This window comes from Hordeum vulgare, chromosome 4H (assembly GCF_904849725.1).
Source record: "Hordeum vulgare subsp. vulgare chromosome 4H, MorexV3_pseudomolecules_assembly, whole genome shotgun sequence".
Classification (NCBI taxonomy): Eukaryota; Viridiplantae; Streptophyta; class Magnoliopsida; order Poales; family Poaceae; genus Hordeum; species Hordeum vulgare.
The window spans coordinates 563,951,892-563,977,669 of NC_058521.1; the positions used below are offsets into that span (position 1 = coordinate 563,951,892).

At 47.3% G+C, this 25,778-nt stretch overlaps 1 protein-coding gene, 1 long non-coding RNA gene and 1 pseudogene across 3 annotated transcripts; all 3 read left to right on the forward strand.

Annotated features, from left to right (window-relative positions):
- The first annotated feature begins 11,473 nt into the window (after positions 1-11,473).
- LOC123449551 lies at positions 11,474-12,361 on the forward strand (annotated as a pseudogene).
- Positions 12,312-18,533, forward strand: LOC123449552. Of its 2 annotated transcripts, none has more exons than XM_045126808.1 (3): positions 12,312-12,879; positions 14,104-14,215; positions 14,803-14,920. In XM_045126808.1, the coding sequence occupies exons 1-3, from the start codon at positions 12,406-12,408 to the stop codon at positions 14,898-14,900; spliced, it is 684 nt and encodes a 227-aa protein (XP_044982743.1). In that variant the 5' UTR covers positions 12,312-12,405; the 3' UTR covers positions 14,901-14,920. The 2 variants fall into 2 exon arrangements, with proteins under 2 accessions (XP_044982743.1, XP_044982742.1); XM_045126807.1 differs by having other exon boundaries at positions 12,406-12,879; positions 14,104-14,286; positions 14,803-18,533.
- A 1,377-nt stretch (positions 18,534-19,910) lies between these two features.
- Positions 19,911-23,315, forward strand: LOC123449553. The gene is made up of 6 exons (XR_006632023.1): positions 19,911-20,142; positions 20,572-20,921; positions 21,376-21,499; positions 21,577-21,624; positions 21,703-22,241; positions 22,984-23,315. It is a non-coding gene; the product is annotated as an uncharacterized LOC123449553 (long non-coding RNA).
- Positions 23,316-25,778: the final 2,463 nt, after the last annotated feature.

Genomic DNA, 25,778 nt, shown 5'->3' on the forward strand with positions numbered 1-25,778 from the left:
ACCGATAAATTCACTTAAATGGCCGATTCACCGATTAATCCCTACACAGCAGCCGACCGATATGGTAGCAGTTGCAGATATGGTGGACATTGGTAAATACCCTGATATTGTTCTTGAATGCTACACACAGCTATATTCAAAATTGTACCATGCTTGAAAGACAGGTTTTGCTAATTAATTTTCTTTAGTGTTCCTATACCCTTATAGAGTGGAAGAAGTTTTCTCGATTAACTTATCATTCCTGTAGCACAGACCAAATAGCCTTTACTCATATAGAGTTTGATATAATTATACATACTTCTAGAGGAACTGGGGGTCAATTTGCGCCGGACTTTCACTCATTCTCCTGATTAACTAATGATGCATAACCTTCTTCACTACATGCATCTTCTAGCGTCACAATTACAAAATACAATTTTAGAGATGTAATAAGATGCATCAGTGTTTTAAACTATCCTGACAAAAGATGCTTGAGCTGAATCAAAGGGATACTTGCATAGTAGTATCGAATGAACCGAAATAAAGACTTACCCAATAAGTAAGTGCAACCACTTGGGCCCCTTGACATGCTTCTGGACAAACGGGATCCCTGTTCCAAAATCCAAAAACATTAAATTTCTCATTCAGAGCACATTTACTAACAACTAAACGATGGACCAAAATCACACAACGAACCTGTATTAAACCCATGCACCGCACTAAGCATCACGCCGACGCATGCGTCACGCCGGCGCCGGAACCAGTGTGCAGCAACAGGACAGACAGACACCACAAGTAAGCACACAAGTTAGCGACCATATCTCCACAATTACGGATCTCGGGCATGCATCTGTCCGTGGAAATTAAGCAGCAAGGGGGTGAAATCGCGTTACCACGACAATGGCATCGTGTAGGACGGAGGTGATGGCCCAGTCGCCATGTCCCTGCGCGGCCGTCCTGTTGGAAACATGCCCTAGAGGCAATAATAAAATGGTTATTATCATATTTCCTTGTTCATGATAATCGTCTATTGTTCATGCTATAATTGTATTAACAGGAAACAGTAATACATGTGTGAATAAATAGATCACAAAATGTCCCTAGCAAGCCTCTAGTTGGCTAGCTCGTTAGTCAATAGATGATCATAGTTTCCTGATCATGGGCATTAGATGTCATTGATAAAGGGATCACATCATTGGGAGAATGATGTGATGGACAAGACCCAATCCTAAGCATAGCACTAGATCGTATTGTTCGTATGCTAAAGCTTTTCTAATGTCAAGTGTCTTTTCCTTCGACCGTGACATTGTGCTACTCCCGGATATCGTAGGAGTGCTTTGGGTGTATCAAACGTCACAACGTAACTGGGTGACTATAAAGGTGCACTACGGGTACCTCCGAAAGTGTTTGTTGGGTTGGTACGAATCGAGATCGGGATTTGTCACTCCGTGTGACGGAGAGGTATCTCTGGGCCCACTAGGTAGAACATCATCATGAGCTCAATGTGACTAAGGAGTTAGTCACACAATGACGTGCTACGGAACGAGTAAAGAGACTTACCAGTAACGAGATTGAACAAGGTATAGGTATACCGACGATCGAATCTGTGGCAAGTTCTATACCGACAGACAAAGGGAATCGTATACGGGATTGATTGAATCCTTGACATCGTGGTTCATCCGATGAGATCATCGTGGAGCAAGTGGGAGCCACCATGGTTATCCAGACCCCGCTGATGGTAATTGGCCGGAGAGGTGTCTCGGTCATGTCTGCATGTCTCCCGAACCCGTAGGGTCTACACACTTAAGGTTCGATGACGCTAGGGTTATAGGGAATTGTTATACGAGGTATCGAAAGTTGTTCGGAGTCCCGGATGAGATCCCGGACGTCACGAGGAGCTCCAGAATGGTCCGGAGGTAAAGATTGATATATAGGATGGATGGTTTCGGACACCGGAAGTGTTTTGGACGTCACTGGTAACGTACCGGGACCACCGGAGGTGGCCCCGGGGGTCCACCGAAGGGGGCAACGACCCCGGGAGGCTAGATGGGCCAAGTGGGGAAGGGAACCAGCCCCTAGGTGGGCTGGTGCGCCCCCCCCCCTCACTCAGCCCATGGCGCGGTAAGAAGGGAGAGGGGGGGAACCCTAGCGCAGGTGGGCCTAAGGCCCACCAGAGGGGTGCGCCACCCCTCCTCCCTGCCCTGGCCGCCGCCCCCTCTCCCGTCTGGGGCTGTCGCACCCCTTGGGGTGGGAACCCTAAGGGTTGCGCCCCCTCCCCCTCCCCCTACATATAGTTGAGGTTTCGGGGCTGTTTCGCACACGGTTTTCTCTCTCTCTCTCGGCGCAGTCGCGCCCTTCTCTCTCCTCCTCTCTTCCGGCGCTTGGCGAAGCCCTGCCGGGAGACCTCGTCTCTCCATCGACACCACGCCGTCGTGCTGCTGGAGTTCTTCCCCAACCTCTCCCTCCTCCTTGCTGGATCAAGGTGCGGGAGACGTCATCAGGCTGCACGTGTGTTGAACGCGGAGGTGCCGTGGTTCGGCACTAGATCAGAATCACACCGCGATCTGAATCGCTGCAAGTACGACTCCATCAACCGCGTTCTAGCAACGCTTGCGCTTAGCAATCTTCAAAGGTATGAAGATGCACTCACCCCTCTCTCGTTGCTGGTCTCTCCATAGGAAGATGTGAATATGCGTAGGAAAATCTTGAATTTATGCTACGTTACCCAACAGTGGCATCCGAGCCAGGTTTTCTATGTGTAGATTCTATGCACGAGTAGAACACAAAAGTTGTGGGCGATGATTTGTCAGTTTGCTTGCCGCTACTAGTCTTATTCTTTTCCGGCGGTATTGTGGGATGAAGTAGCCCGGACCAACTTTACACGTACGCTTACGTGAGACTGGTTCCACCGATAGACATGCACACCGTGCATAAAGGTGTCTAGCGGGTGTCTGTCTCTCCTACTCTAGTCGGATTGGATTTGATGAAAAGGGTCCTTATGAAGGGTAAATAGCTTTGGCATATCATCGTTTTGGCTGTCACGTAGGTAAGAAGGCGTTCTTGCTAGAAACCCAAATCAGCCACGTAAAACTTGCAACAACAATTAGAGGACGTCTAACTTGTTTTTGCAGGGTTTGACATGTGATGTGATATGGACAAAGTTGTGATGTTGCATGTATGATGTATGATATGATCATGTTATTGTAATAGGTTTCACGACTTGCATGTCGATGAGTATGACAACCGGCACGAGCCATAGGAGTTGTCTTAATTTATTGTATGAGATGCAACGCCATGTGCTTACTACTTTTACTTCATTGCTAATGGTTAGCTATAGTAGTAGTGATAGTAGTAGTTGGCGTGACGACTTCACGGAGACACGATGATGGAGATCATGATGATGGAGATCATGGTGTCACGCCGGTGACGGTGATGATCATGCGATGCCTGAAGATGGAGATTGAAAGGGCAAAGATGATAATGGCCATATCATGCCACTATATGATTGCATTGTGATGTTTATCATGCTTTTCATCTTATTGCTTAGAACGACGGTAGCATAATAAGATGGTCCCTCTTAAAATTTCGAGAACGTATTCCCCTAAGTGTGCACCATTGCGAAGGTCTGTTGTCTCGAAGCACCACGTGATGATCGGGTGTGATAGATTCTAACGTTCGCATACAACGGGTGTAAGCCAGATTTACACACGCGAAACACCTAGGTTGACTCGACGAGCTTAGCATGTACAGACATGACCTCGAATATAAGATACCGAAAGGTCGAACATGAGTCGTATGGTTGAATACGATCAGCATGAAGTTGCTCACCATGGTGACTAGTCCGTCTCACGTGATGATCGGACATGGGTTAGTCAACATGGATCATGTATCACTTAGATGACTAGAAGGATGTCGATTTAAGTGGGAGTTCATACTTAATATGATTAAATGAACTTAATTGTCATGAACTTAGTCTAAAAAGGTTGTCTTTATAAATATTGTAGATGGCCAATGTCAACCTCAATTTCAACGCATTCCTAGAGAAAAACAAGCTGAAAGATGATGGTAGCAGCTAAAAAGGCTTATGTCCTTGATGCGCCGCTAGGTGACCCTCCCGCTCCCGCAGCAGCCCAGGACATTCTAAACGCCTGGCAAACGTGGAGTGATGACTACTCTCTGGTTAGGTGTGGCATGTTATACAGTTTAGAAACGGGGCTCCAAAGGCGTTTTGAGCAACACGGTGCATATGAGATGTTCCAAGAGCTGAAACTAGTTTTTCAAGCTCATGCCTGTGTCAAGAGATATGAAGTCTCCGACAAGTTCTTTAGCTGTAAGATGGAGGAGAACAGTTCTGTCAGTGAGCACATACTCAAAATGTCTGGGTTACACGGTCGTCTGACTTCACTTGGAGTCGAACTTCCGGATGATGCTATAATTGACAGAATCCTCCAGTCTCTCCCACCAAGCTACAAAGGCTTTGTGCTTAACTACAACATGCAAGGGATGGAGAAGATCATTCCCGAGTTGTACTCAATGCTCAAGTCTGCACAAGTCGGTACGATCTACGATGTCTCTTACCGACTTACCGCTATCATTTTGGGGATACGCATTAGAAACTGCAACATTCACTTTAAATAGGGCACCGTCTAAATCCGTTGAGACGACACCGTATGAACTATGGTCTGGCAAGAAACCTAAGTTGTCGTTTCTTAAAGTTTGGGGCTGCGATGCTTATGTGAAGAAACTTCAACCAGAAAAGCTCGAACCCAAAGCGGAGAAATGCGTATTCATAGGATACCCTAAGGAAACTATTGGGTATACCTTCTATCTTAGATCCAAAGGTAAAACCTTTGTTGCCAAGAACATATCCTTTCTAGAGAAAGAGTTTCTCTCGAAAGAAGTAAGTGGGAGGAAGGTAGAACTTGATGAGATAATTACACCCCCTCTCGAACAGGATAGTAGAACAACGCGGGAAGTTGTTCCTGTGGCGCCTACACCAACTGAAGAGGAAGTTAATGATGATGATCATGAAGCGTCGGATCAAGTTACTACTGAACCGCGAAGGACCACAAGGGCATGCTCCGCACCAGAGTGGTACGAAAACCCTGTGATGGAAATCATGTTGTTAGACAACGGTGAACCTTCGAACTATGAAGAAGCGATGGCGGGCCCGGATTCCAACAAATGGCTTGAAGCTATGAAATCCGAGATAGGATCCATGTATGAGAACAAAGTATGGACTTTGGTGGACTTGCCCGATGACCAGCGAGCCATAGAAAATAAATGGATCTTCAAGAAGAAGACTGATGCAAACGGTAATGTAACCGTTTATAAAGCTCGACTTGTCGCAAAGGGTTTTCGACAAATTCAAGGAGTTGACTACGAAGAGACTTTCTCTCCCGTAGCGAAGCTAAAATCAGTCCGAATCATGTTAGAAATTGCCGCCTTTTATGATTATGAAATTTGGCAAATGGACGTCAAAACAGCGTTCCTTAACGGGAACCTTAAGGAAGAGTTGTATATGATGCAACCAGAAGGTTTTGTCGACCCTAAGGGTGCTAACAAAGTGTGCAAGCTCCAGCGCTCCATCTATGGGCTGGTGCAAGCATCTCAGAGTTAGAACATTCGCTTTAATGAGGTGATTAAAGCGTTTGGGTTCATACATGTTTACGGAGAAGCCTGTCTGTACAAGAAAGTGAGTGGGAGCTCTGTAGCTTTCCTCATACTGTATGTGGATGACATATTATTGATGGGGAATAATATAGAGATGTTGGAGAGCATAAAGGCCTATTTGAACAAGAGTTTTTCAATGAAGGACCTTGGAGAAGCTGCATACATATTAGGCATTAAGATCTATAGAGATAGATCGAGACGCCTCATAGGTCTTTCGCAAAACACATACCTTGACAAGATATTGAAGAAGTTCAATATGGAAAACTCAAAGAAAGGTTCTTGCCAGTTTTGCAAGGTATGAGATTGAGTAAGACTCAGTCGCCGACCACGGCAGCAGATAGAGAGAAAATGAGTTCTGTCCCCTACGCTTCAGCCGTAGGCTCTCTAATATATGCCGTGTTGTGTACCAGACCTGATATAAACCTTGCCATATGTTTGGTAGGGAGGTACCAAAGTGATCCCGGTATGGAACACTGGATAGCGGTCAAGAATATCCTTAAGTACCTGAAAAGGACTAAGTAAATGTTTCTCGTTTATGGAGGTCACGAAGAGCTCGTCGTAAAGGGTTACGTCGACGCTAGCTTTGACACAGATCTGGATGACTCTAAGTCACAGACCGAATACATATATGTGTTGAATAGTGGGGCAGTGAGCTGGTGCAACAGCAAGCAAGAAGTCGTGGCAGCATCTACATGTGAAGCGGAGTACATAGCTGCTTCAGAAGCGGCTCATGAAGGAATTTGGATGAAGGAGCTCATCACCGACCTTGGAGTGGTTCCAAGCGCGTCGGGTCCAATGACACTCTTCTGTGATAACACTGGGGCCATTGCCATAGCCAAGGAGCCAGATTTCACCGGAAGACGAAGCACATCAAACGCCGCTACAACTCCATCCAGGACCATGTCCAGAGTGGAGTAATAGATATTTGTAAAGTACACACGGATCTGAATATTGCAGACTTGTTGACTAAACCTCTTCCACGAGCAAAACATGATCAACACCATAATGCTAGGGTGTTCGATACATCACAATGTAACTAGATTATTGACTCTAGTGCAAGTGGGAGACTGTTGGAAATATGCCCTAGAGGCAATAATAAAATGGTTATTATCATATTTCCTTGTTCATGATAATCGTCTATTGTTCATGCTATAATTGTATTAATAGGAAACAGTAATACATGTGTGAATAAATAGATCACAAAATGTTCCTAGCAATCCTCTAGTTGGCTAGCTCGTTAGTCAATAGATGATCATGGTTTCCTGATCATGGGCATTAGATGTCATTGATAACGGGATCACATCATTGGGAGAATGATGTGATCGACAAGACCGAATCCTAAGCATAGCACTAGATCGTATTGTTCGTATGCTAAAGCTTTTCTAATGTCAAGTGTCTTTTTCTTCGACCGTGAGATTGTGCAACTCCCGGATACCGTAGGAGTGCTTTGGGTGTATCAAACGTCACAACGTAACTGGGTGACTATAAAGGTGCACTACGGGTACCTCCGAAAGTGTCTGTTGGGTTGGTACGAATCGAGATCGGGATTTGTCACTCCATGTGACGGAGAGGTATCTCTGGGCCCACTCGGTAGAATATCATCATGAGCTCAATGTGACTAAGGATTTAGTCACACGATGACGTGCTACGGAATGAGTAAAGAGACTTACCGGTAACGAGATTGAACAAGGTATAGGTATACCGACGATCGAATCTCTGGCAAGTTCTATACCGACACACAAAGGGAATCGTATACGGGATTGATTGAATCCTTGACATCGTGGTTCATTCGATGAGATCATCGTGGAGCAAGTGGGAGCCACCATGGGTATCCAGACCCTGCTGATGGTTATTGGCCGGAGAGGTGTCTCGGTCATGTCTGCCTGTATCCCGAACCCGTAGGGTCTACACACTTAAGGTTCGATGAGGCTAGGGTTATAGGGAATTGTTATAGGAGGTTATCGAAAGTTGTATGGAGTCCCGGATGAGATCACGGACGTCACGAGGAGCTCCGGAATGGTCCGGAGGTAAAGATTGATATATAGGACGGATGGTTTCGGACACCGGAAGTGTTTCGGGCGTCACCGGTAACGTACCGGGACCACCGGAGGTGGCCCTGGGGGTCCACCGAAGGGGGCCAACGACCCCGGGTGGCTAGATGGGCCAAGTGGGGAAGGGAACCAGCCCCTAGGTGGGCCGGTGCGCCCCCCCACTCAGCCCGTGGCGCAGGAAGAAGGGAGAGGGGGGAACCCTAGCGCAGGTGGGCCTAAGGCCCACGAGAGGGGTGCGCCACCCCTCCTCCCTGCCCTGGCCGCCGCCCCGTCTCCCATCTCGGGCTGTCGCACCCCTTGGGGGTGGGAACCCTAAGGGCTGCGCCCCTCCCCCTCCCCATATATATAGTTGAGGTTTCGGGGCTGTTTCGCACACGGTTTTCTCTCTCTCTCGGCGCAGCCGTGCCCTTCTCTCTCCTCCTCTCTACCGGCGCTTGGCGAAGCCCTGCCGGGAGACCTCGTCTGTCCATCGACACCACGTCGTCGTGCTGTTGGAGTTCTTCCCCAACCTCTCCCTCCTCCTTGCTGGATCAATGTGCGGGAGACGTCACCGGGCTGCACGTGTGTTGAACACGGAGGTGCCGTGGTTCGGCACTAGATCAGAATCACACCGCTATCTGAATCGGTGCGAGTACGACTCCATCAACCGCGTTCTAGCAACGCTTACGCTTAGCGATCTTCAAAGGTATGAAGATGCACTCACCCCTCTCTCGTTGCTGGTCTCTCCATAGGAAGATCTGAATATGCGTAGGAAAATCTTGAATTTATGCTACGTTACCCAACACGTCCAAGAGAAAAGCATAAGCATCAAGTTAGAACAAGTCGCGGGGCGGATGGAGGAGGAGGGGTCGAGGGGTACGTACGGAGTTGGTGGTGGGGTTGAGGAGGGAGAGGCAGTAGGGGCAGCGCGGGGAGCCGAGGCCGGGGTTGATTGTCGGGTCGCGGCGGAGGTGCGCGCCACTGCGGAGCTTCTCCTCGTACACCTCACGCGTCCCATGTCCGCCGCGAGCAGCTAAGCTAGGCCTAGCTTGGGGCGAGCGAGACGCGGCGCGGCGGGCGGGCGGCGACCAGTGTGGCGCGAGCACGGCGAGTGGGCGAGGCGAGCGAGCACGACGAGCGGGCGGCGACCGGCGCGGGCGGGTCGATTGTGGGCGACGATCGGCGCAGGCGGGGCGACCGCTCCCAGTGGGTGGTGATCTGCACGGGCGGAGGCGGCCGAGCGAAGGTGCGGGCGGGGTGCGGCGCGGTTAGGAAGAGGACGTGCGAGGGAGTTTTTTTAGGGTAGGTGCGAGAGAGGATTAGGAAGATTTTGTTAGTTTTGTTAACAACGTTTTTAGACCCTTGATTAGATGATTAGACGGGTGAGATTATGATTTGGATCTGCCCTCTCGTGCTTTTATTAGTGAAGATGATTAGATGATTAGATGGCTGAGATTGTGATTTGGATCTGCCTTCTCATGCTTTTATTAGTGGAGATGCATGCATGCACGCACCCGTAGTTCTTCCATTGGCTAGCAGTAGATGGTTTAACTTGATGCTTACGTACTTTGCTGATAAGAAAATTCCAACTATCGTGCACCTCTGAGGCTCTGACCCTTCCCGCCGTGCTCTCCGGCGCGCCATTAGCTTTACCCAGCGTGCTACCCTATAGAAGTCTCAGTGCACCACCCAGAACATCTACTGAAATCAGCAACTACCAAGCCCAAAAGAAGAAAAGTAATGTATGTCTAACTACAAATTTTGAACCAAATCAAACATGCAGACTCAAATGGCAGCATCAACTACAAATTCTAGAAGGCTAGATGTAGAAGACTCAACACTGCATATCAATGCTATCAAAGCTTGACTATTATATTATTTGATGAATAATAATAACCAACAAAAAGGTACACATTTCAGAAGTGACAACATCAATGTAATAAAACACCAGCAAAACTCTTCACAAGACAATAAAGAAAACTGTAAGAGCTATCCATAGAACTATAGAGTAAATCAATTTGTTAATCAATCATTTCTATTTTGAACCAAATCAAACGTGCAGACTCAAATGGCAGCATTCTCATTTGGAAGTGGTCTAGGAATAGGTACGAATCATCAAACTCTAGAAGGCAAATAAGGCATCACATATTTTAAAGGGAGAACCATCTATCTAGAACTAATGCAGCACCAAAACAATTATAAATCATAACTGACATTTGAAGCTGTTGACTAAAGGACTACACATATATAGGAAGAGAACCATGACTGCCAAAATAATTAATCTGTCCAATCCTTATTTGTTGTCTCTGAGTAAGTAGGACAATTAATATGGATAGTAGAGAGTAGACAATTTCAGAATTCTTGATACATGATAATGATTCTTGCTGTATACCTTGATGAAGCCAATGTCCTTGGCGTTGCTGCGGAAACACTGCCTGCAGCACATCAGCCCATACTTCCTAATCAGTCCATGCGAGTTTCTGTAGACCCGGCTGGCAAAAATAACAAACGTTGGGGTCAGTACAATTACTCATATGCATACTCGTTGAAGACAACGACATCAGGGATCGAATGGTACTCTAGAGAAGTGCTTGTGAAGTCAAAGTTAAACTATTGAGGAAATTCTAGCAGGATTTTTCTAGTTCTAGTCGCATTACACATTTGTGAAGCTAGTTGCACATCACAAGAAGCTTTGAATGGTTCCAGCAAGATATACGGATAAGGAAAACCAAAAGCCCATACCTAACCACGTCTTTCACAGTTGAGAAAAAAAAGATTTTAATCGCGCATACCACAATGGGATGATACATGTCGCCAACTACATCGCCTCGCCAAGAATAGAGAACAAAGCATAACGTGGCAAGCTAGATGCATATCATACAAAGATTGACTTGAGTAAGTAGCAGCAGTCATCAAATGTGAAAAATTGCTGACCGATTAATCAACACCTGACCAAAACTAACACGTTTGAACATGAGATATATAAGCAAACAAGATTTAATCGCCATATGAAGCACACCAGGAACGAATGATATGCCGCCAACTACAAGAACAACGAAGACAACCAATACAAAATCCAACACACAGATCCAGCCGAACAGTTGGTCTAGCAGGAGATATCTATCCGGTGGGCATTTTAAGGAGATGGAGGGGATCCAGGGGCCGGCGGAAGTATTACCAGACGCGGGAGCCGGGCCCGTAGTTCTTGGGGTGGCGCGCGCGGAGCCGAGGTCGGGTCGCGGCGGAGGTGCGCGCCGCTGCAGAGCTTCTCCTCATACACCTCACGCGTCCTCATGTCCGCCGCCAGTGGGGCGAGCGAGACGCGGTGCGGCGGGCGGGCGGCGACCAGTGGGGCGCGAGCACGGCGAGTGGGCGGGGCGGGCGAGCACGACGAGCGGGCGGCGACCGGCGCGGGCAGGTCGACTGTGGGCGGCGATCGGCACAGACGGGGCGACCGCTGCCAGTGGGTGGTGATCTACACGGGCGGAGGCGGCCGAGCGAAGGTGCGGGCGGGGTGCGGCGCGGTTACGAAGAGGACGTGCGAGGGAGTTTTTTTAGGGTAGGCGCGAGAGAGGATTAGGAAGATTTCATTAGTTTTGTTAACAACGTTTTTAGACCCTTGATTAGATGATTAGACGGCTGAGATTGTGATTTGGATCTGCCCTCTCGTGCTTTTATTAGTGAAGATAAAATGAATTAATAAAAAAAGTTAGAGAAAATGATGGCAACTTTTTTTATTTTGAAAAACATGATTGCAATTTTTTTGAGGCAAATGATGGCAATCTTCAAAACTGTGCGGCAGAGAATGGGCCATGCTGCACTCGACGACCCACCAGGTGATGGCCCGGCTGCGTGTAAACGGCCCTCTTCCCCTCGTCCCTCTCCAGCCCAGCCCATTATCGCTACCATTCTCCAGTCCTTCCCCCGACGAAAAGAAGCGAAAACCCAGAAAAAAATTCCCCCACCCCACGCCGCGGCGGCGCTCCTCATCGACTTCCGCCGCCGATACCGCAACTCGCCCCCAAATCCCCCGGCCGAAACCCCATTCCCAGCGACGCCGCCTCCGCCGCAGCGCGGCTGCCACTCGCCGCCGGCGCTGGTCGACGACGCGATGCGCGAGATCTTCAAGCGCGTCCCCCCCGGACGACCCCAGGACCCTCGGTTGCGCCGCCGCCGTCTGCACGAGCTGGCACGGCATCCTCTCCGACGCCGACTTCATCCGCGAGTACCGCGCCTTCCACCGGGCGCCGCCCATGCTGGGCTTCCTCCTCAACACACGCCATGGCAAGTTGTTGGGGAAAAGGGCAAGCATAGTCCACCAAGAAAAAACGCACTTGGTCTCCAGCTTCGTCTCCACCGCGTCCTTCCGCCCGCCGGCGTGCCACGACCGCCGCCACCGGCTCGTCCTCGACTCCCGGCACGGCCTCGTCCTCTTCCACACCCCTAAAAGGGACGAGGACTTCTTCGTCTGCGACCTCGTCACCTACGACCGGTGGGGAATCAAGGCTGGTCCCGACTGCGGTCGCATCATCTGGAATGGTCATTATGAGGAGGAAGAGAACGAGGACATAACCTGGGATGCCGCGGTGCTCTGTGCCAAGGACGGCTGCGACCACATCTACTGCCATGGCGGACCTTTCCTCGTGGCCCTGCCGGCTCCAGCGATGACCTGCGGATGACCTTTGCCACCTTCTACTCATCGAAGACTCGTAAGTAGAGTGACATGATCTCCATTCAGGGATGGGGTGTTATCGAGGTGACGGGGCACAGTGCCGTTGTGGGAAACAAGGTCTATTTCCAACGCAAATATAGATATATAATTGTGGAGTACAACATGGTTGAGCAAAAATTGTCGGCGATTGATCTAATTGATGAAGAAGACGAGTACCTGATAAAGCTTGGCCTCATGGGGCTGGAGGATGACTGGCCAGAACTTGAACTCATGGGGGCAGAGGACGGGATGCTGCTATTTGCGACCGTGTTGGAGCCTAAACTCTACCTATGGTCAATGGAAGTTAGTCTCAATGGAGCTGTGACATGGGCTCAACGGAGAGCCATCGAGCTCGAACCATTGCTCCCTTCTGGTGCCCTATTTGATGTGTCGGTGGTTGGTTTTGCGGAAGGTGTTGGTGTCATCTTCCTGAGTACAAAGGCTGGGTTGTACACAATTGAGCTCAGTTCAGGCCGATGCAAGAAGGTACACAGAAAGACATCCATAAAAAAAGTCATGCCCTACGTGAGCTTCTACACGTGAGGTATCAACTAGCCTCGGTACTGTTTTATAAATGTGCACATGAAGTCATGAACACTAAACGCGCCATTGACTACCTTTGACTGCGTTTATGTAGAGTTTTTTCTTTCATTTATCTGCGTAATTAGATGGACAAATATATGCTGAGTTCCCAGTAGTTGCGTGGAATCGGCCTGCGTTGGGCAGATTAACCAAGCAGCTTACCAAAGAACTCCATGGCATGATTGTGTGCTTGGTGCTCTATGTTTTGCAGCGATAATCAGGTCTCATGGGTAGCTTAACCTAGTCAGAGCTTTGCTGATCAGGCCCTAGTATGGCTGCTCTAGTATATACTAGACCATAAATATGATCACAGAGAAATATTACGACAAAATTTCAGTGGTTCAAACCATAGTGCGTAAACATAGGTAGCGGCGTTAGTTTCTGTACATAATTAGCCGGAACCGATCTGGTATGCTAGTCAAAGACCTTGGCAACTTTGTGAATATTTGCTGATAGCACATCATGGACAAACTCCAACCTGCTTATTGCTGCAGCGACGGAACTTTGCTTTGCATCATGGATGACCAGTTGAACACACATGTGACCAACAAATCGACCTTCAACGATGAAGCTTCCATTTGGACATGTTGTGACAGATAGATCTTGTAGCAATGAAGCTTACCAGATCTGCATCATTGTGTTGGCACACATTTTGTCAATGGGACTGAACACTGCCACAAAGAGTAGAAACTAACCGTTGTAAACAACATCTACAATCTCTCTCTCTCTCTCTCTCTATATATATATATATATAGAAAGTCTATTCGTCACGCAGGGTTTAGTTCTTATATGAACATGAGCTGATTTTCTTCTCTCTGCTAAGGAACTCTTCTTGGACGAGTGTCAGTTTTTGATGTTATGCACACTGACCGATTGCTACTCTTCTATGAGAAGAAAGAAAACCACCCATTCCTGACAAACAAGTTGGTTATTGTCAAGGTGGCTTGCTGCTTCCTATTTGCATAGCATGCTTATCTATTACCTCAACTAGGTCATTGTTATTTCTGTACCTTACCGCAACTAGTAGGTCACCCTAGTTTTCTTCAATCTTAAGTCCATGATTGCTTCTTTTGTTTTTCGATTTGACCTCAAGATTATCTTGTTATTTCTCTTGTCCTTTTGCAATAGGATTCGATTCGGTACAACACCATCACCGGTGCAGACGACAAGGGATTCGTCGTGCCAGGAATCTCGACGCTGCTTTCGTGCACCGGCGGCAGCAGCTACAGAAACAGCCACAGTGAGCCCCCCTCGTTGCATCGAGTACTTGTTCTAAGCTTGTTGTGGCCATTGTGTCATGGCTATGTCTGGGTAGGCTGGTGCAGTTCAATCCTTGCATAATAATGATGCTATTGTCTGTTTGCTTGTTCGTTCCTCTGCCTTGTGATTATCATGCTGCCACTAGCCTGTTTGATTCAAACTTGTTGAATATATATATATATGTGTGTGTGTGTGTGTGTGTGTGTGTATGTCTGTGTGTGTGTGTGTTTGAACAGCAACTGATAGAATATGTATAACTTATGCTCATGCTAATTCACATCCCACTTAAAAGTCTGAAACACTTCTTCACACACAACAACCAAGCAACACACCCGAATATATATATATGCACATATGTATCTAGTTTCCTGTCATAGTTCACACAGATGTAGTATCACTAGTTAAATTTTTTCCTTCCTGCCCCCTTCATGAAATTCCGATTGTATATATGTGCTCTGTGTACCATCCATGATATGCACTTGCATCCTAAACTCATTTTTGTCTTGTTTTATTTCCAAGCATGCCTTCCTTACTTCTGCTATTTTTAATGTTGTGTGTCTTTTTCAGGAGGAGGAAATTCCAATTATTTGGCTGTGGTGTGCTGCTCTCTTTTGGCAATCATTTCATATTACTACAACTATTCAAACAACATGGAGGGTCGGTAAGGACGACATGGATGTTGCAAGTTTGCTTGTCCCAATATGTCTTGCTTACCAATTTAGTATGTATATATATCACTTCATTCAATTAAGAAAGGCATTTTAGACGGCCTCAGGATAAGTAGTAGTCTCGAGAAGAGCAACGCTAGAATAAACATGGTAGTCAATAATGGAAGCGGCATGGAAGCCATAGTAGGTTGAGTTGGAGGCGGTGCATTGTCAACAAAAGGAGGCATGGTAGTCGAGGGAGATGGCGCATTTGAAGAATCCACAACAAGCGGACCACCAATGTGGTAAAAAAGAGGAAGGGGGAGGGGAATCACTAGAGAAGTCTCAAGGGATGAGCGAGGTGAGGCAGCCTCATGTAAAGAATGAGGTGGGGAATCATGTAAAGAATGAGGTGGGGAAGCTGCAGGTCAGGATGTCATGTAAAGAAGAACATAGCAAAACATAACCAAACAAACGAACCGCTTAATAGTCATGAGAAATACCGAAGAAGACGTTTGAGAGAAATTTCAGCGCGTAGAAGGCTGAATCTTGATGAGATAGGTGGAAGTAGAAACAACCTCGACCCAAAAGTAACACGAAAGAGAGCCAATGGTCATCAATGCATGAGCCGCCTCAAGAAGGTGACGATGCTTGCGTTGATCAACACCGTTCTGAGCAAGAACCAAGACAAGAGAACTTAGCAAGTGTGCCCTTCTCAACAAGGAATCCACATAGCAAACGAGCGATATACTCACGAGTAGAATCTGCATGGAAGTCGTGGGTAGGAGTGGAAAACTAAGTATGAACCATGGCGGAAAACTTCTTACAGATTGGTAAGATCTCACTACAAGAGGACATAAAATACGTACATGTGTGTCGAGAAATCATTTATGAAGATAATATAGTAGTGATGGACCCCAAACATCAAGTGAACAAGGTCGAAACGACGTTCAGACATTGTCTCCCTATGAGGATAAAGTAAATGAAGTTGTTTACCAAGCCAACAAACCTGGTAGTCTAAAGACACAAGGCTAAAGGAAGATCTAATCAAAACAAGAGTCACACGAGTGACCAAGCCACAAAGAGTTGGTAGTTGTGGTAACAGAGGCGAAGAGATGGCAGTGGCACAGGACGGATAAACTTGTCAATCTTTTGGAGGCCTTAGGAGTCAAAATGCCGAGGGCAAGCACCAAGTAGAGCACCCGTGTGACAATCCTAATCAGAACAAGAGTCAAAGTCGAGAATGACTACAATCATATTCGACAATCTAACCACCTGAAATGAGGTACATGGTAAGTATAGGAACTTGAGCAAAAGCAGAAACATGAAAAGACAAAAGTGCTAAGACCACCTCGATGATTGATTGGGAGGGAAGTACCATCAACAATAATAACATGAATAGAAGAATCTAGAAGTTTGAATGGAGGACAAACTAGAAGAATCATGAATCATATGAAAAGATGCTCCACTACCAAGGATTCGTGAAAAATTACTAACAACAAAATTGTTGTGAACCAAAAGAAGCATCTAGCAGACATCGAAGTCTTGTAATCTCTAGTGTAGTCAGGGTTTCAACTATAGGTAAGTGTCGTAGTCGTGCAATCTCCTGCATTGTGAAGGACACTGTTGAATTGGTCGACGTTGAATCACCGGAAGAGGAGTGGCCACCACCACTAGTGTAAGCCGCTAGAGGAGGAGGTGTAGCACGACCAATACTTGTTGTAGAAGTTGGTGCTGGAGATAAGGTTTTGAGCACCGAAGACCAAGCGCGAAGGGAAGACGCATGTGCGACGTAGTCGGTGGAGCGATGTGCACCAACACTACAGATGAAAGCGACGAGGGCAGTCTGTGTAGAGCGACCATCACCGCTAACAGAGGTCGTGGGTGGCGTCACTATGAACCCACCACCACATCCTGCAGAAGGCACTTTGGGGATGAGCATCTTAGGTGGATGAGCATCAAGCACCGATAGATGACACATGTGCGAGATGGGGTTAGTGTAGGGGGTAACCAAGAGAAACCAGGTTGATGATTACCCTTTTATAACGGAGTTTATGTGTTTTGGGGGATTGGAATCACAACCATGCATGAGGGTCCTTGGCTCTTTAGGCACCATGTTGTGGTAATTGAGGAATATATTGGAATATGTCGCCCTTAACTCCATACGTGTTTGAGCTTCGATCATGGGTTGACTGCACTTGTTGCGTAACAGATCAGTGTTAAAGCAGTGACTTCCAAGACAGGAGAAGTGTTAGGTATGGAGCTTGGGCTAAATGACGTTGAATATGAAAGTTTGTTTGAGTGCACATCAAGATCAAACTGGAGAAGTTCCCTTTGAGGTTCTTAGGGAATGGCGATTTTATGACGGTTCCAACCTCGTGGTAGCACTACCTGTGGAAGAGGTAGCTAGGCAATAGAGGCCAAGGTGGTCGTGGATGAAAAATTGGGCATGACCCGACCCTATCTATAAGGAGAACGATGATCTTGAACCTACGAATGGAAATACAGGTACATGCAATATCAATGTAAACAATGTCACTTAAGGGGATTGTGTTACGAAGCCAACCTTGCAAGAGGTTATTGATTGCAGGCAACCACGCGTTGGTCAAGGAACCTCTCTTGGCGCCAGGGGAAAGAAACTGACATATCCTACAGAATGCCATGAGGGGAAAACTGGGGCGAGCAACTTAGCTGAGGGCACCTCTTTTGCAAGTTCAAGCGAAGAAAAGGTAGATGATGGTGGGTGTGCCATTCTGACAGCGTTTTCATCGCTTCCTTATACCTCCGTTGCGTTCTGCTTCTCGTTGATCTAGCTTGTCCTCCTTGCCCTTTTTGCGGGTTGTGTGACACGTACTTGATTCCGCATTCCACGTTCCCTTGCTGGGCGTCCTTGGCCTTGGCGACATGTAGCGACGTGCTCCTGGTCGCTCTGCGTCCTTGGGTAAGACGGTGGCGGTGCCGACTGCTCGTGCTCTTGCTCCACCGTTGGTGGTGCCTGAGCTAGTGGCTATGGGACAACCTGTATGGGATCACGTGATGTAGGAACAAGGCAGCGCACAAAACAACTCGTAGCCAGGAAAAGGATGTCCGATTGGACTAGCAGGCAGTGGAGGGTACATGAGAGTTGCATGGAAGGTGCGAAAAAACTGTCTTGAGTCGGCTGCCTCCATCGTCGGCCTTGTTGGACCCATAGGTGAGTGGCCAGGGGAAGCAAGGAAGACGGAAGATAGGGATTCTCCACCACCCTATGTTTGTACATTATCCATGACAGTGGACGCTTACGGGTGCACAGGAGTTGAGGGCCCCGTATCTGGCGAGGTGGGGCGGCTGGTCGACTGGGAGGCGCCAGCTGTCCCGGCCAAAGGCGATTTGGTCGCAACTTGGACCGTGGGGGGACCAGCTTCTGTAGGATCAGGCTGTCGAGCCTTCTTTTGCCAGACCTGCCTTCCTCTTTTGGCTCGGCGACGAGGACGGCGGGCCCCAGCCTGGCCAGGCCACGGTGACATCACTCTCGCGTTGGCGGCGGCACCCGATGGGGGAGGTGGCGGCGCCGTACGATTGCGGGAATCGGCGGTGCGCCAGTCAGCCTCCATGGCGACCTGCGGCTGACCAGGTCAGGGCGTCGAGGGTCGCGTCGCCGGCCCGGCCAGCGGGCGCGTTTGGGCGGCGACGCTTGCGCCCACGACGACGATCTGGGCCGCGACCATCGGTGCGCCCAGGAGGGGGCGCCCCATCGGTGCCACCGCGGCCGCCAGCATGATCCTCCGGCGGAGGCGCCGGCCTGCCCAGCTCCGCCTGCACCACCCGGATGGAGACCCGGTATGTGAGGGTGCGCACCGCAGGCGCCTGGGAGGGGACGCGTGATGGGATGATCTCCACAATCTCGAGGATGGCTTGGCGGCGGATGGACGCCGGGTCGCTGGCGCGTCCGGAGAGCCGGAAGGTGGCGAGGTCCGTCCTAGAACGCGTCCCCGGATGAAGGCGCTCGACCCAGCAGGAGTCGCCAAGGAGGCGCTCCACGGCGTCCAGGTTCCAGGCATGCACAGGGATGCCGCGGAGCTCGAGCTCCACGCGGTGGTTCAGGCTGTCGCAGCCGGCGTGGGCGAGTTTGCTCCAGGGGCGGAGGGACAACGTGAAGCAGGGGCCTTCGATGTGGTGGTCGCCGTAGATACGGTCCTTGATGGCCTGTGAGGTGCAAATGATGAGGAAGTCTTCCGGGTGGTGAATGTGGACCGAGAAGTCGCCGGGGTGCAGCTTGAGATTGGCGAAGAGCGTGTCCGCGACCTCGTCGGCTGTAACTGGCGGTCTGGACCCAGTGATGGTGGCCACCACCCCGTGCTGCAGCACCGCCTCCGCCTCCGCCTCCTCGATCTCGACGGAGCGCGGGACGAAGACGCGCGGCGGCTCCACAGGGTCGACGGCGGGTGCCGTGGCACGCAGGGGCTGGCTGGGCTGCGGCGGGGTTTCGCGGTGCTGGGGCGGAGGGGTCGCCGGCAGCACAGCGCGGTCCCTGGCCCGACGCTCAGGCGTGCATTCCCTTGACACCAGACCTTGTTCGTGCAGTTGCGGACGGTGTGGTCGGTGTCGAGGCAGCGGAAGCAGAGGCCGGCTGACTCCTCCGACGTGGGGCTGCGACGGAGGCGCGGCACGGGGGCGTCCTCGCGGCGGGAGCGGCGGCGTCGCTTGTTCCTCGGCAGCTCCCAGGCACCGCCGGCGTCCGTCACGTCCATAGCCGCATCATCCACGCGGTGGACCTCCGAGCGGGGCCCCAGGCGGGTCGATGCAGGGGCGCGCGGGGGCGGTGCGGGGACGGCCAGAGGCTGGCGTGCCGGCGGCGGAGGCGGGGGAGTGCGTACCACGTCGCGGTAGGAGCGCGAGTCCGAGGAGGAGCTACCCGAGTCTCTCCAGCGATCCTCGCGGTGGTGGCGGCTCGTGCCGCAGCCGGCATTGACGGGAGCCATGACTCAGGGGAGGGTGGGGGCTGGGGTGGGTAGGGGAGGCGGGAGGGCCACCGGCGGGGGGCGTCGGCGACGGTGGGCTCGGCTAGGCTAGGCGGCTGGGGAGCAGGGAGCGGAGCGGAGCCATCTGGGTATCCCAAAATATTTTATCCTGATCGAGAGTCTAATTTTAACTTCCTATCTGTGCCCACCTGCAGATGATTTTAGTTTGCAATCATGGGATTTCTCTAGGTTTTGGCCGTACGTGGTGTTTTATTGTCCAGGAAAGACAAGGAGCTTATTTTGCTGCAGCTTTAGAAGAGGTGACTGTCATTGCCTTTCTGTAGAATCTCCTATTGCTGCATCATGGGGTTTAATACTTTTTAACAAAGATATGATATTGCACATTGGAAGTACAGATCCTATTTCTAGCAGCAGAATCACCTCAGATATGCTATTATGTTGTGGTCATATCAAATGGTTGACTGCAATTATAAATTTTCGAAGGAATGATTGATGGATCAATCTTAAGTTCGATTGATAACTTGTTATCTATCTTGAAAGATACCGATTAGATTCCATAGAAAATTTCATGGAACTTTGTTTTGGGAGTCACATCAGAAGGGAAATTCAACTGTAAACATTATGAACTTCTCACTGCCAGCCAATTCAACCGTGCCATCTTTACGCATTGCCGCCTGGCAGGAGCCGCCGCCAATGTTGTTGTATTGACCTTGCTCCGTCCATTGCAGCTTAGTGTGGCGAGTGCGACCCACGCGGAGGGGAGATGGCACGGGGAGTCGGGACCAGATCACCACGCTTGGGTGCTCTGGTTCTAGCATGGTACCAGAACGGGTGTGTAGAGGAGGCCATGCAGACAAGAAGCAGCCATGGATATGGAACATGAGGGGAGCTAACTGGCAGCGGCCAAGCTTGACCGCTGTAGAGAGGAACAGACAGGTCGTGGCATCTCGCTCATCTCTTCTGTGTCTTTTGCTGCTTCACTGATATTCATCTGCCTCGCGGTCACCTAACTCTTCGGTGAGGTCAGCGCCGGCTCTGTCTGGGTCTTTTTCTGCTTTGTCACCGTCTCCCTTAAAAGGTAATTTGTGCCCCTCCAATTAACAAATGAACGTGTTCAAAAGAAAATGAACAAATGAATTTTTCATGGCTAACACTAAGAGATTGCTTATTCAGAAACTCAAGCTGAATTCTAATATTTGTGCATTATTATAAGTGAATGATTCAATTTGTAAGCACTTACCTGTAAAAGTAACGCCCATTAGAAGGATTAACGGCAATTTGTGGTTTTCGATATAATGCCCAGTTAGGTTGTGTAATTACAAACAAGTTGGAATTTTTGCTCAACAAGGGACTTTATCTTTCTTAGGAGGGTACGTTTCTTCTGAAATCTATATTGGTACAAAGCTAATCAATGTGGGTGAAAACAACTTTTATCAGAACCTTTCTAGCTTCTGTACGTGCCAGATGTATTTTCTGTAGTTTGCCAATTTAGTTCAATAGCATGATGTGTGGCAGTTGATTTACCTTTTTAGGTGCCCATTGAGCCAACAACCATCAGATTAATTGTTGTCATGGTATGCTCTAGCTAGCACTCCTGTGTTCTGTTCAAGAACTACTGGGTGGATGAAATAATTTTTTCCCTACACGATCTGTGAGGTAGTCTCATTTATCTTGGGTTTGTGAGTATATCAGACAATTGTTTGGTAATCCAACTAACCATTATGTATTTTCAGAAGTGTTTGTTATATGCAGGCGTGCTATTTGGGTTGTTGGCAAGAGAGGTATGTGTTAATTGGATAGTTAAAAGAAAATCTGATGGATTTGATTTTTTTTTTTTTGATTTGGTTATTTCGTACCAGTTTGGAATGGCCGTCTGCTCCAGCTGTGCCTGGAGCGCCACAGCCATGGAGTTCTCGGACATCCCCATTGCCTGCAACGCGACTCCTTCAGCTCGGTACCATGCCATGATGCCTTCAGTTTGAGGCCTCCGCTTCCTTCCTAATTTGTTGTGTGGCTGCGCTCTCTGTTACTTCAAGCAGCAAGGGACAGTATCACCTCCTCCCATCAGCGAACGGATGCCTATGCATTCCCAGAGGGTGCTCACATTCAAGTGATATGTTACCCCAATAGATATCAGGAGAATTACAACGTCACCATTCTATCTTTATGTTTTACAATTGCAAACACTTATTTTCAATCCTCCAGTAGGTGCCTAGACTTAGAAAAATATTTCATTGACGAGGTATTGAGGTTTCAAATCAATTGAAAACATCGTGTGAATCTGTTACATATGAGTTGTTTTTGGAAGAAAAGTTGTGTCTTTGTTTAATGAACCAGACATGCTATTGGAAGGACTGCACTTCTCTTAAGTGGGGGTGCTTCACTGGATTCGTTCTTTGTAAGTGTACTGAAAACTTTTGGTAAATGTGCTGCTTTGATGATCTGGTTAGTCTAAAAGTCTTCAGTGTTGAAATACAGGAGCTGAGGAAAAGCGACCTTTTTTACAAATTGTTGTTTCATCAGTTTATTTATCATCGTATGTTTATGTATGCTTACTTTCCAGTAGAATCTTTCATTTTTTGAAAAGATTGGACGAAATTCCTTTATGAGCTTATTTATCAACAGATGTTTACGTATGCTTAGTTTCCAGTGGGATTTTAGTTACACGTCATACTTATATTGTATACCAACTAAGGTAGTTCTTTCACTATTCAGGAGTGAAGTGCACTGTAGGTCCTTGAACTATTTTTGGTGTGTCAATGATGTCACGTTATCTGATCGATTTAACATCAGCCCTACTGTCAACTTCAGACTACTTTATCTGATCGACTTAGCATCAGCCCCACTGTCAATTTGTGAGATATATCATAAGATTTATATACACTTCTATCTCCTGGATTTAAAGTATTTCTAATGATTAATCTCTGCATTTGTTCCTAATAAAATTTGTATTTGAAAATTCTCATTAGTTACTCCAAACATTTCATTTTCACAAGCGGCCTTCCAGTGTCTAAATTGCTTATGTTCATGCTGAATATACTTTTTAGTGTTATAAACCGGACCTATTATGAGCAAAAAAATCAAATTTTATTGGGAAGTACTGAAATTACCAACTGACTTAAATTTCTTATTTGTTGCAGGACAATCTGGTGTGGACAGGATGCAGATTTTGGAAGTTTTACTGTTATGCTTCTGTTCTGACTGTTGGTTCGGTTCATTACAAGCTACTTATGATCAGAGTGACTCATCAACTTTTAGGATATATGGAAAGATCTGAACCATGGATTTTGGCCGACAGCATCTAGGTTGTTTGTTGTAAAAAAGCATCTTATATATATGTGTGTGTATTGTATATACTGCGTGCTAAGAATTCAGCTAATGGACTCTATTACACCATGGCCTGTAGGGCGCACATGCAGGATGTGTAAGTGAAAGTTTTTTTTGTCAAGGATGGCATAGCAATTTGTTTTAACTTTTTTTTGTCTTCAAGAAGATCTGATTGTGTTTGTTAACTAATGCTTTACATTGAGTTTCTGCAATCACATCTGATGACTGTTCCAAGCGACCAGAGAATTACAATATCTACAAAAGGTCTTCATCTCTCTCTTCGATCAGAGATCCAGTTGTAGAACCAATATTGAGCCCATGTTGTATATTTCATTATTTTTCTGATGACATAGATTCACTGGTTGATGCAACAGCTTTTACTTGCCGGGCTTGCACCCATCAAAAGTATACTGCTATCCCACTGATACAGTTGTAAAAGTCAATGATTTAGAGTTTGAATGATTTGGTTATCATGGCCGATAATATTAAACTTTTGGTTGACAGTCTCATCGACAAGTTTCCCTACGTAGTGATACTACTTCTACGGCCAGGCTCTTCTCTAATGATACTCAAAATGTGTTGGATCTATTGGACCTGCATAAAACTGCTTGATAAACAAAAACTTCCGGTCAACTCCTCAACAAAATAAACAACAGAAATGCATGCCGGCTCCCCACGGGCGCGGCGTGCCTGCGCCCACTAGTAAAGTCTAAATGAGACTAAACCTCTCAACCCACCAAGTCCCCTGTTTAACTCAAAATAAAGTACAAGAAACATTTGGAGATGCGCTTTTAGGGATGCATGCTGCCGCAATTTGCATTCAGAGTACTTTTTGAAAGCAAAAGTTCTTGGAATCTTGATATTTCAGAGTACATTTAGGTCTGTGCTCATTGTGCATTGCTTTGAAAGCTTGAATGATGTTTCAGCAGGAGATATATTTTGTTATGTCAAGATGGTTTGCATGTCGGAGAATTTACTGGAGCGGCATCAGAGAAATACTTGCATAAACCAAGTTTATTGTCATTTTGCAAAACAAATTTGATAAGCTTTAATTCTCTCTATTTGATAAGCTTTAATTCTGCGCGTACGTGTTTCCACTTTGTAATCCGTCTGTAATAGATGGGCTTGGAAACAGAGGATCACTTTTAGAAGAATCCGTGATGTCGAACTTTCAATGCCGGCAGGGAGCAGCTGCCCATGTCCGAAGCTGCTCGTCTGGCTGGAATTGGAACAGTTTGGATCACTCCTAGTCCTGGTTTTCAGCTAGTAGAGGAACAGATCGAACTAAGGTAGCAGGGAGAGATTTGCTCGTGATTTTAACATCTGTTATCTGGTGATGTTTGATTTTCTTTATTCTGGATTTTATACCTTGTGATTTTATGCCTGTTCCCCGTTTTTTATATGAAGTGCTACTTCGCTTTTCTGATTTGGAAACTTGATTCTTCTAGTTGATGGAAACAGTGTCACAGTCGCGCATGATCATTCAATATATATCCACGGGCTTGTATCCATTTGATTACTTTGGTTTTTTATCACTTGATTAACTTGAGTTTGCATAGCCAAGTAGTACATGAAGTTCTTTGAATACAGTTGGGCCGGTCAGAAAGAGGTAGAGTCGGCCTTTTGCTAGCATAGAAAAATGGTCTCTCCTTCTCACGGGTAACCATGGCATCGACCGAGAAGAAACAAAAAGAAATAGGTGTTGTTTCTTCCAAATTTGTTATATGTACATTCTTATATTTTTTTACTTGCTGACTTTGGTGATTCATTGAGGCTGTCTTAGGCTCGGTTCTTTTGCCCGATTCTCCCATAAACTTGAGAATCAACCCTCCACCCAGCTTCTCCCAGAATCTTGAATTCAATTTTTTTACAATCTTACCTAGTTAGGATGTGAACAACCAGGATTGTAAAAAAACATAGGGATACAAGATTATGAAAGAATCTGGGTGAAAGTCGATTATCAAAATCCTAGAAGAATCGGACAAAAGAACTAGGCCTTAGTTAGCTTTGGTACATCCATAAAATATGTTTACAATAGCTGATATTTTTGTTATGAAGCTTGTTGCTTTTCCCTCGAAACACCATCGTATTGTTCAGGCAATTGTTTTTTTGAGGGAAATATTGTTCAGGCAAATGGTGCATAGTGCTCCTTGCCTTTTACTAGGCTTTACTGGCTCGGGGTGGGCCATGAGATCGATGCCTTTATATCATGTCACACGGATCACATGAGTTCTTCTCTCATTTTCAAAGTATACAGAATGGCTAGAAGCATATTTTCTCCACCACCACTTCTTCCGGATCTCAACGCAGTCTTTTGTCAATGGATGGACATGATAACTCATGTACCGTTTGTGCAGGTACAAATGCATTTCCCAAGAATGTTTGTGTTTATTTTTGTGCCGATGGCTTCGGCTTTCATCTATGCCGACGGCTTAGAAAAAGCCGTCGGCGTAGTCGGTTATTCCGGTCGTGCTTACCACTAGTTTACAAGAAAGGAATAAATACATTAGTAATTGAATAAATGTCTAAAGCATAAACTGCATATAAGTGTCTCGACCAATATGTACGGCATAAGGTTGAACCTACAAGATATGCCATATTTTACTGA